The following is a 25,056-nucleotide window of genomic DNA, read 5'->3' on the forward strand; positions in this document are numbered from 1 at the left end:
TCAGACTACAGACCTCAGACCTCAGACCTCAGACTTCAGACTTCAGACTTCAGACTTCAGACTTCAGACCTCAGACTTCAGACTTCAGACGGATCAATTTACGTTTCTGGGCAATCCAACACGTTAATGAAATATAGAGGACGAATAAACAATCGTACACTGTGGCGGGCTTATCAAGGACGATTAAGTAATCCACCTCGATTAACACCAATCGAGCTCGAAATGCGACACAAACAATGATCGGATAAATTGACGTTTATCAGCCTTGACTAAAACTAATCGCGCTCGAAATAAACACACGGCCCATAATGGAATACGATTGATTCGTTCTGCGTACCACTAACGTATCTCAGCCGATCGACCCGTGTTCCCCATTCGAACTCGGTTTCTCAGCCGGAGCGCAAATTGGCGCCTCACCTATGAGGACCGAGAACCCTTGGGTACCCTGCATCACGGTCAAGTTTTAGTTTCGACACACCGCAAATAGAATTGATGTATTTTATCACCTTAAGGAGAATTCCTTAGTTTTTAGTTGACGCCACCCTAGTCTTTATATACTTAGACTGCTGAATAGGTGGACTGAAACGTTTAGGTTCATTAAAAGTGGCCTTTCTTGTGGCTAACTCAGACGTGGGAAAATCTCAGGTGGAGAAGGTAACGTTACTCATCCCATTCTTAAAATAGTGTTTACATTGGAATTACCTTGAAAGGTTTTCATGCTAATGTTTTTCGTGGAAGAAATTGTAACTTCAGAATGGCTGTTACGTGAGCTTCTTAGGTCTGACCCAATTACACGGTAATCATATAATCTCGCTGAAGTTCTCCATTTCATTCCTGATACCATAAACCCTTTCAGGAAACGATTTTAGGAGAGCTGCTTGTATCTGATTTAAGTAGACGGTAATCATAAAACGTCACTGAAGTTCTCAATTCTTGATACTTATGAACCGGCTTACTTTTAGAGTATTTCAAACCTCTATTATTGTAAACAATATTACCTCGGATGCATAGCCATTTTATTGTAGTCAGAAAGGGAGGTTTACTTTAAATAACGCTCATCTTGTGCAGCTCATAGACTCAATTTCATTGACAATGATAAACTCGTAGTTTATTCTGTGGGGTACTTTTAAACTTTCAATGAAACATGAAGATGATGCCTTAAACCGGAGAGAGACATTTTTTTAATGTGAATCCATGTTTTTAATAACTTTTTTAACTATAACAGGTTGAAACGCAGACATTACAGAATTCAGGTTTAATTACGATACGTTTCATATTAACTTCTATTATTCATGTTCTTTCTTTCTTTTTTGTCTTGTCTCTTTTCTGTTTCTGTTGTCCTTTCTTTTCCTTTTTTTTTTGGGTGGTCTCCATCCAATTCATTGCTTGTGAAATCTGAAAGTAAAGAAGATGTAGTTTCTTAAGCATGTCAAATGGGATGAAAAAATAATAACAAAAATTATTATCATTATTATTATACCAATGATTTTTAAAATTATTTAGCTCAAAATGCAGCCTTTACAAAAGTAGCTTTATGGTACATTATGGCAGGATTTTTTAATGTCAAGGGCTGGTTCATAGATTAGGCCTTCAGGAATTGCTCTGAATCACGGCAATTGGATTAGGCTGGCAATCCTTAAAAATTGACAGAAGAGAAGTTTCTCTACATACCTTCAACGGTTTTGGAGAGATCTTCTACCAATTCTGGCTTATTCCCTCTAAAGCTAACCTGCAAGAAATAAAGAAAGGAGACGGGAGGTATGCTACCCAGGCGACAGGTTGCCTGGGTTGCATACCTCCCTTTTTTTTGCCGACCAATGCCTTAGCCATGAATTTTCGAATTTATCTCATACTAGACTAATGAATTTTGGGAAAATTGTGCCAAATATCACTGGTGTTTTGTTAAGTTAAGTTTAGTTGCTTTAAGGGTTCATTCAATTAGTCTTGAATAGCAGCTTTACTCAAGAGTTTCTTTCTTAAGAATATATTTCCTTAACCCATGAGTCAGTATATGAGAAATGATTTACTTTCTTTTTTATTTCTTAAGCCCAAGAAATGTAGCAATGGTCTTGCTTTGTATGCTAAGATGTATGTGAATGTGTATGCTAAAATGTATGTTAATAATATGTATGCCAATATGTATGTCGATATGTGTGCTGAATTATTATGTGCCTAAGAACCTGGAGGCAAAGATCCTCGCTCACGAAGAGCATGGACACAGAGGACCTGGCTCAATTTGGAACCGACATGTGCTAAAATGTTATGTGCCTAAGAACCTGGAGGCAAAGATCCTCGCTCACGAAGAGCATGGACACAAAGGACCTGGCTCAATTAGGAACCGACATGTGCTAAAATGTTATGTGCATAAGAACCTGGAGGCAAAGATCCTCGCTCACGAAGAGCAGGGACACAGAGGACCTGGCTCAATTAGGAACCGACATGTGCTAAAATGTTATGTGCCTAAGAACCTCGTGATATCAAAACCATACCAAATCAGCACGTGTAACCTATGTCGCATTTTTAATTTTATGCGGAATAAGACGACAGTCAAAAGTCCTCTGACAATCACCTGAGCAAGTATTTAACAATTATTGGCTAGACAATCAATAACGGGTCCATCCTTACCTTTCCAATGCATGTAAACCTTCTGTTTTGGGCCCTGAGTAAACTTGGCCATTATTTCCACTCCATTTGGAATATAACGAAATACGACGCTCATCGCATGGCCCTTGTCATAAGACGTTATGAAGCGTAAGCTGATACAAGGAAAAAAAAGAAAGCAATCTTATTTCCGTACATGTTGAAGCCTCCGCGATGCAGGCAAGATCGCCATGTGGCATGTAAGCTTTTCCTCGAATCACGTTTTCCCGGCCGTCGATACTCGGTGTAGTGGGAAAGCCGTTATTCGATGAACGCTTAAGCAGTGCTTCATAGCCACCCACTATAAATTTCTTCTGGGAATGCGCAAAATAAAACTCACCGAGAAAGGTCCAGATCCACCAAGGATGGGAAATGGAACAAAAGTAGCTGCTGCATGTCGGTTGCAGTGTGGTTTTTTGTGAAGGCGATTTCCTTCACTCTCCCTGCTGCTCTCAAGCGGTTGAATTCGCTTCTGTTGGGCATAGCCTTGGTTCTTTTGTCAAGATGGACAAAAGTTCTTGAAAAAGCCCTGGAACCGTGCCGTTTTGGACAGAGCGGAGCAACATCGCTATCGCTGGAGTCACTCATGTTCCGCGTGGCCTTTGTAGAGAAAAAGAGAAAGAGAGCTTTTCTTTGAAAACTGTTAAGTAATAAGGTGATACATTACCTATTGTCTACTGTTTAAATCTGGTTCCCAGGAGAGCACATAGTTTCCGCCTTAATGACCTGTATTGTAGTCTGAGCTAACACATAGCCTAGTAGTAACCAATTTGAACGCAGCATTGATAGTAGACCACTAGTTGGAATTTGCTAACTATTACGATCCCCTGAAATTGCGATGTTTTTTTCCTTGCAGATCAAATCAATTCCCACCCAGTCTTTTTCGTCGGGAAATATGAGTCGTTCGAGTTTAATCATTATCATCATCATCATCTTTAATTAAACACAGAGTCTCGTTCATACAAATGCTCTTCCAGAGAGCCGTGCGAAACTAATGTAAGTACTAATATAAATAGCATTAACGTGTAAATATAAATAACATTAACTAAGAATAATTTTAAAACAATGGTTCTGAAGTTATAAATCGGAAAGAAATAACTTCAGGCTTGTCTGTCCCTTAACAGTATTTGATAAACTATTCCAGAGAACCGCCCCTCTATAGTGGAAACTGTTTTTTCCAGGTTCAGTAAACGGTATTGGCAAAAACAAATTATGTATAGAATTCCTCAGGTTTAAGGGGTGTATAGCGTTTGTACTAATAAAAATTTGAGTCAAATGATCGGGTAAAAGTTGATTTTTTAATTTATACATTATTGTCGCTAACTGCTTTTCCCTTCGTGCTTCAAGATTGTCCCACCCAAGCTCATCCAGAATATCAATTGATCGCCTGTCATATCCATAGGAAGTAACCACCCTGGCAGCTCTGTTTTGTAGGGTCTGGAGTCTATTCTGAATCTCCTCCCCACAACTCTCCCAAAATATATTACAGTAATCGAAATACGGTAGCACAATGGATTTGAACAACATATTTAATATAATTATAGTAAGGTATGATATGCCCTATACGTCGCAGAACTCCAATCCCTCCAGAGGCTTTCTTAGCAATTGTGTCTACATGATATCTCCAAGTTAAAGATTTATCTATTTCAACGCCAAGATATTTACACGTCTTATCCCTTGTAAGGGGTTTTTGATCGACATAAATACTAAACTGGTGCTCGAGGTGTTTTTTCTTAAATTGACACGCTACAATCATATATTTTGTCTTTATCACATTTAGGCTAAGTTTATTTGCTGCATGTTCGCCATGATTGTATTTCATGTAGATCACGATTCATTTGTTGTTCTCATCAGAATGTGCAGTAGTTAAGCTAGTATCATCTGCATACGTCCGCATTTTAGAATAGAGATTACACGATGGAAGATCATTTATATAAACCACTTCAACAATGCGGTAGTAAGCAGAATAATAAAAAACCTCAAGGCAGAGGTTAGAGAAGATGAGTACTGCATCCTGTATCCTGAAGAGTATGCTCTGCCTGAAAAGGACGAAAGCGACTCCCACAGCAGCACAATCGACGAGGAAGAACTTGAAGAAGATTAGCAGGAAGAATCAATGTTCAATTCTAACAGTAACTTTATTTCTTCAAGATAGTTTACAGGCCTTTGCAGATTGCAGGTAGCTTTGGCTATTCTGGTCGAGCAACTGCTATTTTAACTGTATTGTATTTAAGAACCTTTAATGAAGGGAAAAATGAGAAAAAAAGATTAAAACATCCAACAATAAAGAGATGAAAATGAAGTAAATATAAAGATAGAAACCTTACTTTTTTTCATTCAGTTCCTTAGATTGTAGTCTGCAGCCGCGAAAACGTTGTTAAAAGCAGAAGGAACTTCTTTAATAGATTTTAAAACTTTCGCATTTATTTCTGTAGGGATGCACTTTTTAAGAATAGTAAAACTTATCCAAACCTTAAAGCGTTACTAAAATTTTTTACGTTACCCCCCTTTTTTGCTTAATTTTTTTAGATGGTCCACCCTTTAGGGCCGGTTTTTTTGGGTGACCTTCCCTCCAATCCCACTAGTCCCCCCCCTACCTTGTAAAAAATGAACGTTCCCTTAAGTACGGTAATTTGACAACCCTGTCATGGCAAATGGCTCATCAACGACTTAAATGCCAGCTGGTATAGTCAAACGACTGTTGATACACTGAGTCTTTCTCGAAATTTGGGTCTGTATAAATTTAAGTTCATACTGTAAACAGTAACAACTGGAGTAATAAGCTCAGGTTTGATTTAGCCTAAAACTGTAGCACCTCTGCTTTGAAGTCTTTTGATGAATTTCTTTCTCCAGGATGTCCTATCCCACACATCTACCTCATTAGAACTACTGACTTCCCTCCATATTTGCACAGCCTTCCCCTTGGCCGATTTCCTTCAACCTCTATTTTCCAGGGGGATCTTGAAGGGTATCTTATATGGCATCATTAACAACACAGAAAGCTGTTGTATCGGCTTCTAGCGTGTAATTTCTATTGACAACTTGCGTTAAAGTGAACAGAACAACGTCGAGTGAACCATGAAAATAAACAACTTTGTCCTATCTTTATCAATATATATAAATATTTCTTGTTTTGTTTTTTGGATTTCTTTTATATGAGACACTACTTTACAAAACGTTCGAAGAAGATGATGTTTTGAAGCTGACGCCACTGAGACCGGGAGTGTTAAAAATGCTTTACATTTTGAAGTAAAACTTGACATACTGGATACCAGAATAGTCTCTTCTACCAAACTGGGGCACTCTAGGATTGAAGACAACTGGCAGTTAGTGTCTCCCAAACGCCCCCACCCCCCCCAAAAAATTACTTCCTCCTCTACTTTCTTTAGAACTCTGAATTTCCATTCACACTCAAATGTAACCCCGCCAGCAAAGGTCTCTCTCGTCAACTTTCAGTGGCATTGCCCGCGATTAATTATCTTCAATTACAATTCAAGAATCCATTTATCATCATCATCACATAATCGCGAACTCACGCGATTACCACGTTGCTGTTTTTTATATATTCTGACTTTTATAATCTGTAGTAACCACTTGAAATAGTGCGAATAAAGAGTTTCCTTTCCTTCCTTTCCTTTCCCAGCCTTATTGACAGGATAAGCACATACAACAAAACCGAAAAACAAAACAAGAAATGTTTATATATACTGATAAAGAAAGGACAAAGTGCTTTACATTCATGGTTCACTCGAAGTTCTTCTGCTCACGTTTACGCAAGTTGTACAAAGAAATTACACGCTAAAGCCTTGGTCAACAACGAGGAAAAAGGAAAGATCTTTGAGGCGCTTAAAACACAAGAACCTCTTCATGTATTTCCGTTCTTTTAACATGACATTCCCTATCATTTTATGCATCGGAAAAGACTAATCTATGTAATTAAAGATAGCAACGAATATCTGCAACTGGAAACGAGACGATATATGTTAGTACAAACCATTAACATAGTTGCACTGATATCAGGGTATTGGACGAATTTAGAGTTGTGAACTATTTCACCCATTTTGAGCAGAGGAAGTTTCACAGCGTGCAAGAGAAAAGGAGTTTTACTCTTGATGCTGTTAACCTGCAAGTGCGTACACCATTAACCACTCGGGAGTTTTCGGGGAAATGTATGTCCCTAAGTCGCCGTCGGAAAACTTGATATTAAGGCCTCTAATGGGTGGGGTGAAAAACCGCTTTCCCAAGAAAACCTGCGACAGAACCTCGGTGGTAGAAGTAAATAGAAGGAAGTATGTAAATATACTGACTTAGTAATACTAGATTTCACATGGCAACGAAAGATCGAAGAATTTGAAGATAAATGCAACATTGAATGAAAGCGGTGGTCATAGCTATTTGAAAAAACTAAAAAGATTATCGGCAAGGTGGTCAAAGATAAACGATAAAAGGAAGGGGTACTTCAATGTACACAAATCGTTTGTTCCGAAACAAAATATAACCCGAAACTAATTTTGGTTCGAACTTACTGGGGAAAAAAGAGCTGCTAGTGTTTTCGCGGTGGTGGGTCTCCCATATTTGGTAGGGGATGCTAGTCGGAAATTTTCGAAAATATCTCTAGAACATGGTGGAGCCTTACGAAGGTGGGCGTTTCAACACATGACTTCTAACCATAGCGGATACCGGAAAAAAGGCCTGTACAGCCTCCGAAAGGATTCCGAACCCTAAATGATCCCCAACCCTGAAATGATCCCCAAATCGACCCGGAAATGATCCCCATTTTTCTTCTTGTCGACCCCGAAATGAATTAGAGAATGTTGATTAAACATGGGAATGTGGATTGCTCGAAAATGAGGGAAAGTAAAAGCATTTTTTCGTATGTAATAAACTGATTTATGGCGCCGATATTAACAACTAAAAGAGGATAAATTAAACTAAGAATAGGGAAAATTTTGCAAAAGATGCGCTGAAGCTAATTAATGTTTTTATGAAAGGCGGAATGAAACTGAAAGTTACTTATCGATCGTAAGAGTCATTCCTGATGTGGGGTCTTTGCTGTCACATGAAGAAAAGTGTCACAGTGCAGTAAACATGTGTCCATTGGAATGTCTGCACAAATACATACGATATACTCTATACCCCGACGCAAAAGGGAACATAAATTAAGTGTATTAAATAAGTTACATGCACATTATTGCATTGTAGTAAGAATGCATAATTTTTACAGTTGTTACAAATGTATTAGTTTCTCGTTAAATAAACCTAATTTACACTGCATTGTATACCGAAGTGCTGAAAATCAATAAGCTATAAATTATTAACCTGGAAAATTGAATTCGATCCCGATAACTGGAAACTCCGCTAACTCAAGCAGTTTTTCGTTACCCTTAAGACTTCGAGTTAACTGTAGTGTACTGTAGTTTCCCTTTGTTTGATACTTCGTAAGAATAAAAATAAATGAAAGGATTGTAGCATTACCACAAAGAACAAAAAAGCAATCAACAGTCCTATGTTTAATCAACATTCCCTAATTCCTTGGGGGTCATTTCGGGGTTGACAAAAAGAAAAATGGGGGTCGTTTCGGGGTTGGGATCATTTCAGGGTCGATTTGGGGATCATTTCAGGGTTAGGGATCATTTCAGGGTCGGGATCATTTTGGGGGCTGTACAGGCCAAATTAAAATTGTATTTTTAAAACTGTATTTAACCCTCCCCCCTCCTAATTTATGTACCATACCCATGAATCACTAAAATTCACGAAACACCCCAAAACGGCGATTTGTGGAACAAGCGTGAGTCTCCTGCTTTTCTTGAAACGCCATCGTGATAGCAAAAAGTGGAAAAAGAGTAAATTTGTCCAGAGTGAGTACATAATATTTAGGCATAGGGTGGAGAAGCTAACTATGAGATTTGCAATGAAATACTGTAGAAAATGCAAAACCCGCGTCCGGAGAGTGATATAATTTCACCAGTTTACCAAAGAACTTACCTCTATGAACAATTTGATGGAATTGAAAAGAACTCTAACCGCGTATCGGCAAGAAAAATAAAGATATTATTGTTAATATCATTATCAACCCGATCTCTAATAACGAAAGGCAACAGGGGATACCATGTCAAAAGCTAAATAGCTGGTTGAGGGAAGATTATGCCGCAAACCTTTGGTCAACGTTCAAACCAAATTTTTGTCTCAGCAGATAAGAACAATAAAGCAACTCAAGCATAAGTGCTAATAGAACACGGTGGCTACAGCAACAACGTAGATAAAAGAGAAAATAAGCGCGAAATGGACCTCAGACTGACACCTGATTGGTTCGATGACAGGACATGCTGGGAAACGCTGATTTTCACTTGATGAAATCCACGCGCACGCAATGGGGAGCAAATTCGAAAAAAAATAAAACGACCTTAGGGTATTGTGATGTGCTCCCTAACCTAATGTAAACTGAACAGGACTAAATGATATCTCACGGCCTTTTCGTATTTTATGGAATAAACAAACGAAATATTCAGTACGAATTGGGTTATCTGCGCCATAATTGGAATGCGCTAAAGCAGGTGTTTCATTAAATACACCACCGAAAGGAGAAGGTGATTTTGAAAAGACATTAATGAGCAGTAGCTCCAGAAACGTTGCCCAGTGTAGGTTGCAAGAAACGTGGCCCAGTGTAACACCATTGAGGTAACTTGTTTGCGAGATAAGTTGTAAGAGTGAGAAATTGCCTGGTGTAACAGCGCCTTAATGCAGAAGCGCAATAAATTCCGGCGTAATTAATGAGCCATCAAGGGCGTTATTGAGGGTGAAGTGTTACCTTAAGTAGTCGGAGATAACTTTAGTGCATGCGAATAGAATGAAGAGAGATCTGGGAAAAAGATCGGTTACTATTGCTGGAAATCCCTTTATTTGTGATGTTTTTACCCAAACACCACCATACGGCTTGTAAGGCTCCTCAGGATAAATTAAAGGTCCCACAAAAACAAACGATTTGTAGTCGATTCTTTAGTAATTTATAAGGGAGCAACGGTGAAGGTCCAACGTTTCAAAGTTTTACAATTTTGCAGAGAAATATAGAAATTCTTTGAAACGTTGACTCTATTGTGTTAGGAATAGGCCAATCGTACACCCGGTGTGCCTAAACTGCCTTTGGTTCCTATCTTTTCTCCCGCCAAAGAAACATACATCAAATCGCCCATTTTGTTTTTATTTTTATCAGCGCCAGGAGTGTTATCTTTGATTAGCGTTAATCCGGCCTTAAGCAACAGGATCTAATCGTGGATAAAATGGTAATCGCCGATGTACAACTGTAATCCCTTAAACGAAAAGTCGTAAACATAAAAGAAAAGAATTAAAAGACTAAAAAACAGGAGTATCTGTTTGAAACTGCAATGGTAGAATGGCCAGAAAATTCTCCATGACCGTTTCGAAACTGCTGCCTCTCCACTGTCGCCACATCTGCCCATCGAGGTATGATTGCAGATCGTCTCTACGAACACCTTTCCTTCTGTTGCGTCCCAGTTTAAGCTGAGCCCACGCAGATTCCGCCTCCTGGGTGTGCACACTTGTTCGTGGATCAACGAAATTGTACGCATGAACAACAACATGATGTGCAGCCACGTTAGGTAGGGTAGCCAATCGATTGTAAGCTGCCCAGTCGTCGGTATGCATTTCAGTGCCCGGTAGAAGGCAACCCTGTATAATGGGTAAGAGAGTGGCCGCATCCCTTCTTGCAACCACTTGAAAATACCCTCTGGAAGGACTTTGATCAACGGATACTATCCCAAACACCCAAGCATCACGAGCAGCCCTTCTTCCTCTGTTGTACTGCAAATGAGATTATTTCGAAATGGTTAACAAACCACCCCTATAGATTTCCGTTTAGAAAATAAGATATGTGTGATGTTGATTATCAGGTTCATTTCAGGTTACCTTCGCCCTGTGAGTAAATTTGCTTTCGTCGCACTTAGCCACGCATCCGGGTCCTCCAAATGGAACAACTGGTCTGTTTAGCAGATCAACAGAACAAACATCTTGCAGGCGTCTGACTATCTTCGATACTAAGCTGGCGTTATGCCTAGTGCCCGGACAATTCTTTGCTGAGGGTCATCTTGTGTAAAATAAAAGATGGCCAAGAGGAGAGTAGCTATCGGCACTTTGGAAAACTCAGCAAAGAAGCTGTTCGTCCTTAGGCTATTTTTTTTAGAACACCCCCCGCATCGCCTGTGAGATAAAAAAGGCACATAAGTACGAGTGAGATGTTGAATTACTTGGTTCACAAGGTATACGTAGGCGGTGCTAAGAATCGTTGCGCACAGCAAATGGTTCACCCCCACGGTGACCCGCGTGTAGCCATTTGTAGCATTGCCACTCCCGCTTGATTGTCGGCTATCGTCAATAACAACAAGCTGATAAGATGTAATTGCTAACGTAAAATAAAACGAGTCCTAACTAGGCAGAAACTTAGTAAGAAAGCGGATAATGAAGGAGATTTCGACCGCCTGTAATAAATTATGAGGAAACAAAAAAATGATAGACATTCGCGAACTGGGTCTGTTGAATTACCTGAGAGGAATTGTATTGTTCAGCAAAAGGGGAGTAAATGAAATCGTATTTCTTTGATAATCAGTCCGCAGTAACTAATCCTGGTATGATTGACCTACCACTGGAATGCATCAACGTGGTTGTCGTTTCTTCTAATTAACTCCATGCCTTGATTGCAACGAGCGCATTGAAGTGGACCTGGAAGCAAACGGCGTCTTTGAAGCCACTGGATGAGAACAGATCGCGCTCCTTGTCCCAGTGCGATCAGCTCGTTTAAAAGCATGATGGCAACGGAATGGTTCTCATAGAAAAATTGTGTAACGAAAATATTTTTGGTAGAAACTGATAGCACAAGCAATCAACGAAGAAAGATCAACGCAACACCTAACACCGTTCAATGTGAGAACATATTCATAAAATCATCGGTAATTAATTTCATGCATTTCCGGAATTGTATTGTTGAGCGACTGTCAACGAGACAAAAGGATATTTTTATCTGGGTAATGAAAGAGCTGGGTTTCTTTCTGGCCACGTTTTTACTTAGGTTAACAGTTCCCACGAAACCGGAGAGAGAAGAATTGGATAATTGTAGAAATATAAATAATGACTCAGACAAGACCAGAGGCAGCGTTTAACTGTCGCTTTACAGTCTCGGTAGAACAGCAATTAGTCTGTTCGATTTGGTGAGTATGATAAGAAACAAATGGCAGGTATTAGTTGGAATAGAGTAGCTGCAATGACAATCAATTCCAAGGGTGGATTCTCCTACTGTTTCAGTTACAACACTATGCTAAAGCCTGTCAGTTTAACTTGTGGCCACTCTGGATGCCGCGAATGTATAACAGAATTGGTAAAGAGAGCGAAAGTGCCCAAATGCCCCATGTGTAGAAAAGGCTTTCAAGCAGCATCAATAGGTGTAAACATCGCACTCGACCACGTAACCAGTTCCTTGGCGGTGGAGTGCCTTAGTGCTGGCTGTGGTTGGAAGGGAGGTTATGGAAATGCTGCGGAGCATTTTGCCAACTGCGCGAAACTACCCATACCATGTCATAATATTGGGTGCCAAATAAAGATACCACGCCAGGAAATGCCTTCCCATGCTCTATTATGCACGAAGAGGAAGGTTTCATGTCCTCAATGCAAAAAATATGCGAGTTGGGAAGTGTATGAAGAGCACCGTGCTGGTAGATGTGACAATGCCGTCATACCTTGTCCACTGAATTGCGGGAGAGTATTTCCAAGGTATGTTCATGGCTTAGTCAGATATTTCATTTTGGCCTTCACTTTATGCACGAGGCCATTATTTTGTTACCACAGATGCATGCGGGCACGTAGAGAATCAAAATTCACGCCTCATGCCGGAATCGACTCTGTTAAGTGGCAGAAGAAAGGGATACATGGAAAAAAAAGGGTTCGGATTCATTGGTGTGTGTTATGTTGTGCCCTCAAATCAAATAGTGATCGTTTTATTGTTAATAAACTTCAGCAACGGATAAAATTGACAGTTGAGGTGAGATTTTTTTACCTATTTTTCGCACCATTCGGTAGTTATAAAAGAAACAAATGCAAATACAAAACACCTAAAATAAATTTTTTCTCTTCATTTCAGAACTAAGATAACCCTTCATTTAAGCGATTGCCAGGAAAAAGCCACACAGTGCAAGGTCCTAGGTTGCAACAGAATCGTTAAGAAAAAGGATATGACCGGCCATTTGATGGAAGCAGCGAAATCTCACCATGTCCATGAATCAAGTGAGATAAGACGATTGCGAAGAATCATACACAACAAGGCAAGGAGATTGAATTGAGGTTTCTTGGGTTAATAATGGGCAACCAGAAAATAAAACAAAAATAATCAGAAGAGCTTCTATCTAGTGCTATTTCAAAATTATTTGATAACACGACTTCCGCAGTTTGTAACGCTACCATTAATTTTTAGGAGAGCCAAGCAGAAAACGTGATAGTTGAGGTGGAGAGGGTTGCCTCCTTTCGGTGGAAATTAACAAACTTCCCGGAAAGCGTATGGCAGCGAGGAAAGGAAACAAAAAAAGAGCCCATTACAAGTGAAGCCTTTAGATGCGAAGGACACAAGTGGAGGGGAATCTTGACCTATCCTGGCAGTTTGTTTCTTCAGCTACTGTCAGTTTCCCATCCATTTTCTGCAGAAATTAGGTGAGAAAAGTATAATATTGGCTATGAAACGGTTGTAAATACTGAAAGAGAAACGAAGGGACAAGGCAATTTATTAGCGAAAACGCACAAAAGAAAATTGGATAAGGAGATTCTTTAGTGGAATGTAAAAATTTGAGTCGCCTCACTTGAAATTCGCATAAGTAATTATTCACATTGTTGTTTTTGTAGGATTGTAATGATGCCTGGAACAGAAAAAGAGAAGGTGTTCACTTCAGAGACTATAACATTGAAGGAAGGAGAGATGTGGGGTAGAGATGTGGATATAAATAGTTTTATATATGTGAACGATCCTTCGCAGTAAAGCACTATTTGAGCAATAGTGAAAATCAGACCTGAAAAAAATTTCAGGCCTGTACGGGATTCGAACCACTGACCTCTGCGATACTAGTGCAGCGCTCTACCAATTGAGCTAACAAGCCAACTGGGAGCAGGCCGTTAAGTTGGTTCGTAATAAACCCGTGGAAGTGGTAAATGAGATACAATGAATATATGAAGTTCATATATTTTGAACTGCGGTATTAGATGCGTATGATGCACGATCCTCGCAGTAGAGAGCGCTATTTATGCAATAGCGAAAATCAAACCTGAAAAAAATCAGGCCTGTACGGGACTCGAACCACTGACCTCTGCGATACTAGTGCAGCGCTCTACCAATTGAGCTAACAAGCCAACTGGGAGCAGGCCGTTAAGTTGGTTCGTAATAAACCCGTGGAAGTGGTAAATGAGATACAATGAATATATGAAGTTCATATATTTTGAACTGCGGTATTAGATGCGTATGATGCACGATCCTCGCAGTAGAGAGCGCTATTTATGCAATAGCGAAAATCAAACCTGAAAAAAATCAGGCCTGTACGGGACTCGAACCACTGACCTCTGCGATACTAGTGCAGCGCTCTACCAATTGAGCTAACAAGCCAACTGGGAGCAGGCCATCAAATTAATTCGACATAAACCCGTAGATGATAAATCAAACAACAACAAACATATGAAACATATGTATGAACTGCGGTTATGAGACGTATATGTGAACGATCCTTCGCAGTAAAGCACTATTTGAGCAATAGTGAAAATCAGACCTGAAAAAAAATTTCAAAATATGTCGAATTAATTTGATGGCCTGCTCCCAGTTGGCTTGTTAGCTCAATTGGTAGAGCGCTGCACTAGTATCGCAGAGGTCAGTGGTTCGAATCCCGTACAGGCCTGAAATTTTTTTCAGGTCTGATTTTCACTATTGCTCAAATAGTGCTTTACTGCGAAGGATCGTTCACATATACGTCTCATAACCGCAGTTCATACATATGTTTCATATGTTTGTTGTTGTTTGATAAATAGTTTTGTAGATGAAAACGGACGGCTGGAAATAAAATTTGTCATTTATTATTTGAGTATTTAACGTTAAATGTTTTTGACATCACAACGTATAGATGTTGTGTACATAGCCAACCATTTCCAGTCAGTTTTAATTTTTGTATGATGTTTAATTTCGAAAAGCGGTCACCACAAGAGTAATTTGAAGGCAAATTTGTAGTAAAGTCATGATGTTTTTTCAAAGTAGGCCACCTAAAGTGCTACTATGACGAGATTAGTATCGCTCGAATCTAAGCCATTCTGATGTATTATAAGTGCACTGGATTAGAAGAAAAATTTCGTTTACATTATCCAAATATACCTCTTTCCGTTCAAGAGATATTCAGATTGTCAAGTTATGCATAATTAGGAAATCGTGACGTCATCTCAACGAAATTTAGTGGTTAAATACCAATAAAAGATATCTCAGCTAATTTGAATAAAACAATAATTTTTCGAAAAAACTAAGACAGATATCCGAAAGCAAAAGACATGTTTCTTAATCTTCCATTGAATACTCTCTGATACAAACAACATTAGAATATCTCAAATTTTGATCATAGAAGCGCTTTAAATGTCCCCAAAGGGAGATGGAATTAGAGTTAGTTGTGGTGGAGTAGGTTAGCTGGGTGACAAAAAATATTCTCGAGCAGTTACAGAATGCCTTGCAACATCAGATGACTTGTATGGGTGGCATTCATATTCAATGAATACCAGAGTAAGATTTTCACTTTTGGTGGGATATTATAAAGAACTTTATTTGGAAATTGTTGAAAGTATTATAGTAAATAGGCCTTATTTTGACTAAACTGCAAAATACATAGTTGCCCGGGTGTAACAATTAACTACTCTTGAAGATTTTCCTGGATCTGTTAATATCAGTAAAAGTTTTGTTTGATGCTCTGGGAGAGAGAATGAGTCGCATGTTTTCTAAACAAGTTGTTCATTATATTCCTAAGAAAGATGGCTTTAATAATACTGTTTATAATAATAATAAAGGTTTGAAATATCTCAAGAAGACAAGGCATTGCAAAATTTCTTAAAGCATATTATGGTTGCTCTATATTCAATTAGGAGACAATTGCAGAAGTAAATAATTCTTCCATAAAAAAAGCTTGATCTTGTATAAAAAAAATCCAAGCGAAGCTGTAGAAACTACCGATTTTAAGTATGGCCTGCGTTATCTTATGTCGCCGGAAGGACTGCTAGATTTTAACATGCTTGATATTAGTTTTGCGGACTTAAGGGGAAGAGACGTTCAACGACCCGTAAAAAAACCCGTTTTCATTTGGATATTGTGAGACCAAATTGAGAGGAGCCAAACAAAAACTGTCGCCAATCCGTGCATGCCAGAAAACGAGCTCGAATGAGGACTATGGGTAGAATATGAGTTCGATCAAAACAGATCGAGCTCGATTACTTATCCGCCTTCGGATCATCAAACTGTACAGATCAATCCTACCCTGCCGTGTTTCATTTCCAGCTCCATTACTGAGCTTTAATGTTTTAATCATTCAATTGATCCGATAATTCCATTTCGAGCTCGATTGGTGTTAATCGAGGTGGATTACTTGATCGTCCTTGTTAAAACTGCCACAGTGTACGATTAGTTATTCATACTCTATACCTCATTAACGTGTTGGATTGCCCAGAAACGTAAATTGATCCGAGGATCGTGCATCATACGCATCTAATACCGCAGTTCAAAATATATGAACTTCATATATTCATTGTATCTCATTTACCACTTCCACGGGTTTATTACGAACCAACTTAACGGCCTGCTCCCAGTTGGCTTGTTAGCTCAATTGGTAGAGCGCTGCACTAGTATCGCAGAGGTCAGTGGTTCGAGTCCCGTACAGGCCTGATTTTTTTCAGGTTTGATTTTCGCTATTGCATAAATAGCGCTCTCTACTGCGAGGATCGTGCATCATACGCATCTAATACCGCAGTTCAAAATATATGAACTTCATATATTCATTGTATCTCATTTACCACTTCCACGGGTTTATTACGAACCAACTTAACGGCCTGCTCCCAGTTGGCTTGTTAGCTCAATTGGTAGAGCGCTGCACTAGTATCGCAGAGGTCAGTGGTTCGAGTCCCGTACAGGCCTGATTTTTTTCAGGTTTGATTTTCGCTATTGCATAAATAGCGCTCTCTACTGCGAGGATCGTGCATCATACGCATCTAATACCGCAGTTCAAAATATATGAACTTCATATATTCATTGTATCTCATTTACCACTTCCACGGGTTTATTACGAACCAACTTAACGGCCTGCTCCCAGTTGGCTTGTTAGCTCAATTGGTAGAGCGCTGCACTAGTATCGCAGAGGTCAGTGGTTCGAGTCCCGTACAGGCCTGATTTTTTTCAGGTTTGATTTTCGCTATTGCATAAATAGCGCTATCTACTGCGAGGATCGTGCATCATACGCATCTAATACCGCAGTTCAAAATATATGAACTTCATATATTCATTGTATCTCATTTACCACTTCCACGGGTTTATTACGAACCAACTTAACGGCCTGCTCCCAGTTGGCTTGTTAGCTCAATTGGTAGAGCGCTGCACTAGTATCGCAGAGGTCAGTGGTTCGAGTCCCGTACAGGCCTGATTTTTTTCAGGTCTGATTTTCGCTATTGCGTAAATAGCGCTATCTACTGCGAGGATCGTGCATCATACGTATCTAATACCGCAGTTCAAAATATATGAACTTCATATATTCATTGTATCTCATGAACTTAAAATGTCACATCCATGTTAAACGTGTGTCCAGTTGTTTATTGCGATGGTAAAATGTTACATCTAGGGGTCTGCGCGCAGATGTTGATATCGATCGTCGATCGTCGATCGTGAAGGTCAGAACCGTACTTGACATCCAGGGGTTTTATATTTGTACCTCTATATTGTCGCTATGTAACGATGATGATTTACATAAGGGGGTTTTGAATAAAATGTCATGGTAGTTTTATGTAAGGGTCTCTTCCCAGCTATTGATAATGATTCAAATACTTTGTATATAAAAACTCCATGAAAACCATTTTACTCCAACTGAAGCATGTTTCAGTACGCCGTACGTACTTATTATGGTTTGTCTACATTTAAATTCTCTGCAACAAAAATCTGGGAATCTGTCCCACCTGAATTGAAACGTTTTCCATACATGCTCTTCAAAAAGCAGTATAAAAGATTCATATTGAGTACCCAAATCTGACCATACGTATTAGTTAGTTATATAAGATAATGCTTGGCAATATTGATGTAGTTTTCTCTTAATTCCAACTTGTACTTACGTGTGTTCTTCTTCCCATTACATTCTTTAATATAACTTTTGATTTTAATTATACCTAACATGGGGCCAACCCCAACTCATATGTGTGCATGACAGTGACCAACTCGAAAGCTCATTGGCTACTTTGGTCACTGCACACAATTAAATATTCTTTCTTTTAGTAGATTTCTGTTTGTATCTTTTCTGTATCATTGTAAATCATGTTATGTTAAGTTCTTTTATGCTGTAAATAGTGAGAAATAATAAAATTGAAACTTGAACTTTTCATTTCTGCGTTTGTAAAATGATAATCTCAACTGTAAATATCATGTTTTCTGTTGCAAGAATTCCACTTCCTACTTGACTTTATTTGCCGGCGAGCAACCACAGCGTGTCGCTGTTCATCGAAGCAACGTCAGAAAGGATGTCATTGAAACAGTTAGCAACCCAAACATTTAGTTTAGCTGCAGTCTTGATGTCGTTGTTATAGATGCAAGGGGTGGACCAGAGGCGGGACGGAGCAGAGGAGTTCTGCTTGATGTCTTGACGCGTTTCTGGCAAGAATTTTTTACAGCTCTGACGATTGGAGGTAATGAGAAAATACCATACATAAGGCATGATCTCCAAAAGGCTGAATGGCAGGCCATCGAACGAGCCCTTGTTTATGGGTACCAAAAGATGAAGTATTTTCCTCTTCAAGTTTCACATTTATTTGTTGCATCAAGCTTGTTTGGGGAGGAAAGTATAACTCCCGACTTTCTGTTGAAGTCATTTCGGGAGTATATCGCGGAAGAGGATAGGGAGGTACTGGATATGTGTCTAAGAGATGACTTTGACCTCCAAGATGACGATGGTAATGATAATGATGATGTGCTGAAATTTCTTTCCCCTTTCAAGTGTTTTCGAATCCCCAATAAAGACAGCATCATATCCATCATCAGCGAGCTTGCCCATCAAGAGCTCATCCAGAAACCGAGGTATGTGTTAAATTGCTGGGCTCCCATACTGGATGTTCCACGATGTGATCACAGCTTCCAAACACTCGAGGGACTTGATCAACTGTACAAAAGTAAACGACCAATAGCGAAGAAGACAGTTAAACTGTTGCAAGGAGAGCAAGCAACCGATGCTGAACGTCAGAGTCTCGACTATTTGAAGAAATTTGTCAAGTCCTTGGAAGGGAAGGCGCTTTCTATGTTTCTACGCTTTTGCACAGGGAGGGATGTGATCACCTGTGACTCGATAAGAATTTGCTTCTCCTCGCTGGAAGGGCTTCAGAGACGCCCTGTGGCCCGTACGTGTGTTCCCATTCGGGAGCTTCCCCTCGTCTTACGAGCAACTATCGACCAATTTCTGTATTACCCGTTCTTTCTAAGATCCGTGAACGACACGTTGCAACATCTCACCGCAAACACCTGCACAGCTATGATTTGCTATACAACCTCCAGTCAGCTTTTCGTCCTAATCACTCCACGGAAACGGCACTGATTAAATTAACTGATGAACTGCTCTTTAATATGGATAATAATATGGTAACCGGCTTAGCTTTTGTCGATTTTAGAAAGGCTTTCGACGTGATAAATCACGAGCTTTTACTTAAGAAGCTATCTATTTATGGATCAAACGATATATCATTAAAGTGGTTTGGGTCATATCTCACTGGAAGAAAACAATATGTGCGTATAAATGGCTGCTGTTCTACCAGTAAGCAGTTGCTACAAGGAGTACCTCAAGGATCAATTTTAGGACCCATTCTCTTCTTATTGTTTGTAAATGACATGCCTTTAAGTATACGTGATTCAACACTAGACGTTTATGCTGACGACACAACTTTATCAAAATGCTCTAGCTGGGAAAATGTTCCTCATCTGACACAGGCTTTAAATCAAGATCTCAAACATTTAGATGAATGGTCAGCACGAAATAAAATGTTCATTAACTCTCAGAAAACGAAGTCCATGCTGGTAACAGGCAAACGTTTGCGGAACCTTCTCGCCTCTACCTCAATAGATGTCAGCTTGAATGGAAGCAATATCGAACATGTTACTGATTTCAAACTACTTGGGATAACATTGGATCAGGATCTTTCATTTAATCGCCAAATTGAGGAGTTATGCAAAAAGTTGGCGAAACGTATTGGACTCCTTCGTCACATAAGTCCTTATCTGAAACGCAATCAACGTGACATATACTACTCTACGATCATTAAACCTGTAATGCTTTACGGTAGCACGACATGGACCTCTTGCAGTAAAGAAAATCTTTTGAAAGTCCTGCGTCTTCAAAAACGTGCGGCTAGAATTATCCTTGATGCCGAAAGAACAGCACCTTCTGTCGGCTTATTTAACACCTTAAAGTGGGTTCCTTTTTATGCTGAATCATACGTCAATCGATGCGCTCTAACCTACAAAAGGCTTAATGGAAATACCCCGCAATATATAAATGATATTCTTATCAGAAACTCTGACACTCATAATAGACAAACCCGTTTCTGTAATTTAAACTTAATGTGCCCGCGTTTTAAGAGAAGTTCTGAAGGGGGTCGAGCGTTTGCTGTGCGAGCCACGAAAGAATGGAACAAATTAAGTGTGGACATCAAACGGAGTACCAGTGTAAAACGTTTTAAGCGTTCCCTTTTTAAAATAATTTTAGATAATCAAATTCTTAGCAAATTATTCCTGTAATTTTTTTTATATTTTTAAATATTTTATGATGTATATAGGTTAATTATTTTATTTTAATTATTCCTAATATTGCTACGTTTGTTACAATTCCTTTTTTTTTCCGAATTTTAATTTTCGAGGGCCATTAGTTTATCAGTTTCATTATTGTCACATGTTACCCTCGTTAAATAAAGTCTTACCTTACCTTACCTTACCTTACGAATCTTTCCCGGCTCTTGCTGAAGAGTTTACGAACATCATGAAGATAAGCCAGGCATGGTCAGTTGACATAATTTAATATAATTTAATAGAGTTTCCCTTATTTTTGTAAAACAGGCCCAAAATGTTTTATTAAAAAAAAGATTGCTGGCTTGATAGTAGTAAACCGTTACCTTGTGCACCACGCATTGTTTTGTATATGAGCACGATCCTTCGCAGTAAAGCACCATTTGAGCAATAGTGAAAATCAGACCTGAAAAAAATTTCAGGCCTGTACGGGATTCGAACCACTGACCTCTGCGATACTAGTGCAGCGCTCTACCAATTGAGCTAACAAGCCAACTGGGAGCAGGCCATCAAATTAATTCGATATAAACCCGTAGATGATAAATCAAACAACAACAAACATATGAAACATATGTGTGAACTGCGGTTATGAGACGTATATGAGCACGATCCTTCGCAGTAAAGCACTATTTGAGCAATAGTGAAAATCAGACCTGAAAAAAATTTCAGAAGGACTTAGTTTCATGTTGTTGTTACAGTTCAAATGAGTTACCGTCGTTTTCACTGCTCTCCGAAAATAAAAAACCTTGAGAATAGACTTCCCACGATTACCGTCCATCAAACTCCACTGACGAATTTCATTGGCCGAAATTGACACCTAACCTAGCCGCTAGCTTTTGAAAAGTAAAACTTCGCACCAAATTCGTCAGCGGGTGTGGGTTGGTAATAAAAAAACCTACTTTTATTGCATAAAATAAATCAACTATCCTTATCTTTTATACAGTTTTTAAGATATTTAGGGCATCTAGTCTTGTGTCAGCTGTCAGTAAAAGCCCACCACAAATGTCAGTTGTCAGTTAGATTTTCAGTGATTTGTCAGTTGTCTGTTTAAATTTTGGCCATTTTTCAGTTGTCAGTTAATCCTATCCAGACCCTTATGCAATGAAGTGGAAGAAGTTGCATTAATGATATTCAGTTTCAAATAATTTTAGTCTCATGATCATTCTTAAAGCTACTCTTTTTATCACGCACGACCTACTTAACGTGCCGACCGCAATTGCAACGGTACGTATAGATTTTGAAAAATCCACCCAACAAATCCTACTATCCCAAACCTTCTCTATTACCTGAGTTATTTACATCCGAGAGGTCGAGTAAAAACAAGATGGGCTTTCCTTTCATTCCAGTCACCACTAAAAGGAAAGAATAAAATAAACAAGGCAATATATGGTCGTTGTCGAGGCTCTCAACCATTTTAACTGAGTGGTGACTCTTCCCTTTTAAGACCGTGGAGTAAGGGCGGGCGGAGAGGGGGATAAGGGGGGTGGAGATCCCCCCGGCAACCCACGGCATTTGACTGTTGTCCGTTCCTGGAGAATGGGGAATTTAAACTTTTAAACCAACGGAACACATATATTTGATCTTTTAATATGATGGTGTTTTAAGATAAGAATTCTCAGTTTTCGCAGCAGATGGCTCAGAAAAAAAGGTGTCCAAAAAAACAAAATCATGGTCGCTGATCTTGCCTTCAAAAATATTTATCATTAAATCTAGCATTTGAACACTATTTTCAATTTGGTCCTAGGGGAAAGTATTTTAAACGAACCAATCTTTCAAAATTTCATATATCCGGTGGGGCTGCCCAGGGTGGATGTTGAAGTTTTGAATTGATGGACGCATTACGTCCAGATATAGTTTACAGGGATTATTTACAAGAAGAATAAGGGCTCACACCAAACTAGTTAACAGCACAATGTACAAAAACACTCCAAAAAGTTTTATTGCGGCAAACTATATCGGAAAGTCTTCTTCAATCAAGATATGCATATAATATACTTGAAATGTTCTTTACAGAGGCGAGAAGCGAATTAATACTTTCGGCCTGGGAAGAATTACTAACCCTTGGTTTCCTTTTGACTGTAAACTGCTAAGATCAAAGGTACGACTTTATTTAAAAATGATTTTTAAAGTGGAGTGGAACTATTGAAGTAGATACGTATGATGCACGATCCTCGCAGTAGATAGCGCTATTTATGCAATAGCGAAAATCAAACCTGAAAAAAATCAGGCCTGTACGGGATTCGAACCACTGACCTGTGCGATACTAGTGCAGCGCTCTACCAATTGAGCTAACAAGCCAACTGGGAGCAGGCCGTTAAGTTGATTTGTAGTAAACCCGTGATGATAAATCAGATATGATGAATATATGAAGTTCATATATTTTGAACTGCGGTTAAAGATACGTCTGATGCACGATCCTCGCAGTAGAGAGGATTTTCGCTATTGCATAAATGGCGCTCTCTACTGCGAGGATCGTGCATCATACGTATCTAATACCGCAGTTCAAAATATATGAACTTCATATATTCATTGTGTCTGATTTATCATCACGGGTTTATTACGAATCAACTTAACGGCCTGCTCCCAGTTGGCTTGTTAGCTCAATTGGTAGAGCGCTGCACTAGTATCGCAGAGGTCAGTGTTTCGAATCCCGTAAAGGCCTGATTTTTTTTTTCTCTTTTTCAGGTCTGATTTTCGCTATTGCATAAATAGCGCTCTCTACTGCAAGGATCGTGCATCATACGTATCTTTAGCCGCAGTTCAAAATATATGAACTTCATATATTCATCATATTGAAGTAGAACTGAGTATTACTTTCTAAGAAACTTTCAAGACATTCCGAAATTCAGAGCCATCTAAGATTTGAAAACAAAACGGGTGAACCTTGATGTTTGAAAACTCTGAATACAGCAGGTAAAACTTCGAGCGAAAATGTTGATTAAACATCTAGTGTATTAGCTCCCATTATTGCCTCTGAGAACAACATTTCTTTCTGGAATTTCATACTTCATTTTATATTTGGCATTTAAGTGGCTCTATTATACGAAATATGCGATTAAGCCGCTTTCGGGATTACGACTACTTTATATCTTCAACATTCTAAGAGAAGTGCCAAAATATTTGAGAGCCTCGGTAGTGAAGTTTTTTTTTTTGTTTTTTTTTTTATTTTTACCATGTGCTCATTACGCCCTGAATATAGAAAGAGAGCACTCTCAAAAACATGCATTTTACCAAACTTTACCTTAAACACAATGAAGCCCACACTTGATGTCTAATAGGTACTTAATACACTGTCCACAGGACGGTGAATATAAGGAAAAGATAGCCTGGAAACTTATAATTACTCGTGACAAGTTCAAAAACTGTCGATCTCGCGTCAAATTTCTCCGTTTCAAATTAATTGCGCGCGTTTTTCTTGCTCCGTTACAAGGATTCAAAACTCACGAGAAATTTGAATAAAAAATTTTACTTTAACTCTCGATCTCCTTTTGTGATTTACTACGAATGAAACAATCAATCAAGATTTGTTATTCCTGATCTAACTACTATGCTAATCTAAATGATCGTGTTTGTGAAAAAGGAAAAATGCAAAGTGGAAACTATTAAATATTTTGCATCTATAACTTGTTGCATCATATTGTCAAAAATGTACTTTACTTAAAATTTTCGTTGCAATGAACGCGATAAGGCCATGATAAACGAGTAGGGCTGTGCAAATCATTAAAAATCTATAATGTCTAGCAGACAATACATTAAATGGAATAGAAAAACTCCCTAAAAGTGTAATTGGATAGAACATCCTGTAATACATCGGATGCCTGTCAGGTTCATCACAATCTATTGAAAAGGCGATCTTAAGGTTTAACGGGTACTTGCACGAGGTCAGCTTCCTACAGAAGATCAGCCATCTTGGGAAACCCTTGTTCAATCAACAATTCGTACAGCTCATCCACGCTTAAGTGGCGCCGCTTGACGATAAAAGACAGAGCTGCTGCCATTGGGTTCAGTGTACGCTTGTCAAGAAAACGAATTTCTTGTGGAGTCAGTCCCAGCCCTTCAACAACCCCCATCCATTCATCGCCACCTGAATCAAAGGTTTATTTATTTGTTTGTTTGCCTGTTTTTTATTCAGCGATGTTTAAAATTTTAGTGCATATGCATCTTCTTCCGCCCCGAGGGACTTACTCCTTACTGGATTTAATTCTAGATATATATAGTTACCCTTAGAAATTCCATAACATAAAACTATGTGTTAATCAAATGGAAGCGTCAATTTGGACGTGAATCTAGGAAACTGACATTTCAAACTAAATATAGGCATAGGCAAGGAAAAG

The 25,056-nt window shown here is 39.0% G+C and overlaps 3 protein-coding genes, 1 long non-coding RNA gene, 1 other non-coding gene and 1 pseudogene across 6 annotated transcripts in view; 2 read left to right on the plus strand and 4 right to left on the minus strand.

Moving 5' to 3' along the window:
* Window positions 1-1,158: 1,158 nt before the first annotated feature.
* LOC148727588 (uncharacterized) lies at window positions 1,159-2,479 on the minus strand. The gene is made up of 2 exons (XR_015989166.1): window positions 1,672-2,479; window positions 1,159-1,395 (listed from the first exon to the last, which is right to left on the minus strand). It is a non-coding gene; the product is annotated as an uncharacterized LOC148727588 (long non-coding RNA).
* A 68-nt stretch (window positions 2,480-2,547) lies between these two features.
* LOC148727589 (uncharacterized) lies at window positions 2,548-3,350 on the minus strand. Its single transcript, XM_088726308.1, has 2 exons — window positions 2,981-3,350; window positions 2,548-2,756 (listed from the first exon to the last, which is right to left on the minus strand). The coding sequence occupies exons 1-2, from the start codon at window positions 3,226-3,228 to the stop codon at window positions 2,582-2,584; spliced, it is 423 nt and encodes a 140-aa protein (XP_088582434.1). The 5' UTR covers window positions 3,229-3,350; the 3' UTR covers window positions 2,548-2,581.
* A 6,201-nt stretch (window positions 3,351-9,551) lies between these two features.
* On the minus strand, window positions 9,552-13,839 carry LOC148727590 (uncharacterized; annotated as a pseudogene). Its single transcript, XR_015989163.1, has 3 exons — window positions 11,295-13,839; window positions 10,564-10,854; window positions 9,552-10,458 (listed from the first exon to the last, which is right to left on the minus strand). The product of XR_015989163.1 is annotated as an uncharacterized LOC148727590 (transcript).
* Window positions 11,912-15,741, plus strand: LOC148727591 (TNF receptor-associated factor 5-like). Its single transcript, XM_088726500.1, has 5 exons — window positions 11,912-12,417; window positions 12,785-12,965; window positions 13,115-13,347; window positions 13,537-13,648; window positions 14,618-15,741. Exons 1-5 carry the CDS (start codon window positions 11,912-11,914, stop codon window positions 14,762-14,764), a joined length of 1,179 nt encoding a protein of 392 aa, XP_088582626.1. The 3' UTR covers window positions 14,765-15,741.
* A 2,039-nt stretch (window positions 15,742-17,780) lies between these two features.
* On the plus strand, window positions 17,781-19,481 carry LOC111338653 (uncharacterized). The gene is made up of 2 exons (XR_015989211.1): window positions 17,781-17,795; window positions 18,339-19,481. It is a non-coding gene; the product is annotated as an uncharacterized LOC111338653 (transcript).
* Window positions 19,482-23,864: 4,383 nt separating this feature from the next.
* The window catches only part of LOC111338652 (uncharacterized), a 51,995-nt gene continuing 50,803 nt past the window's right edge, over window positions 23,865-25,056 (minus strand). Inside the window, exon 26 of the mRNA XM_088726244.1 lies at window positions 23,865-24,806. Coding sequence (XP_088582370.1) covers window positions 24,613-24,806 — 194 coding nt within the window. The 3' untranslated portion in view covers window positions 23,865-24,612. The remainder of the gene's footprint in view (window positions 24,807-25,056) is intronic.

The sequence above is a fragment of the Stylophora pistillata genome, chromosome 7 (assembly GCF_964205215.1).
Source record: "Stylophora pistillata chromosome 7, jaStyPist1.2, whole genome shotgun sequence".
NCBI lineage: Eukaryota > Metazoa > Cnidaria > Anthozoa > Scleractinia > Pocilloporidae > Stylophora > Stylophora pistillata.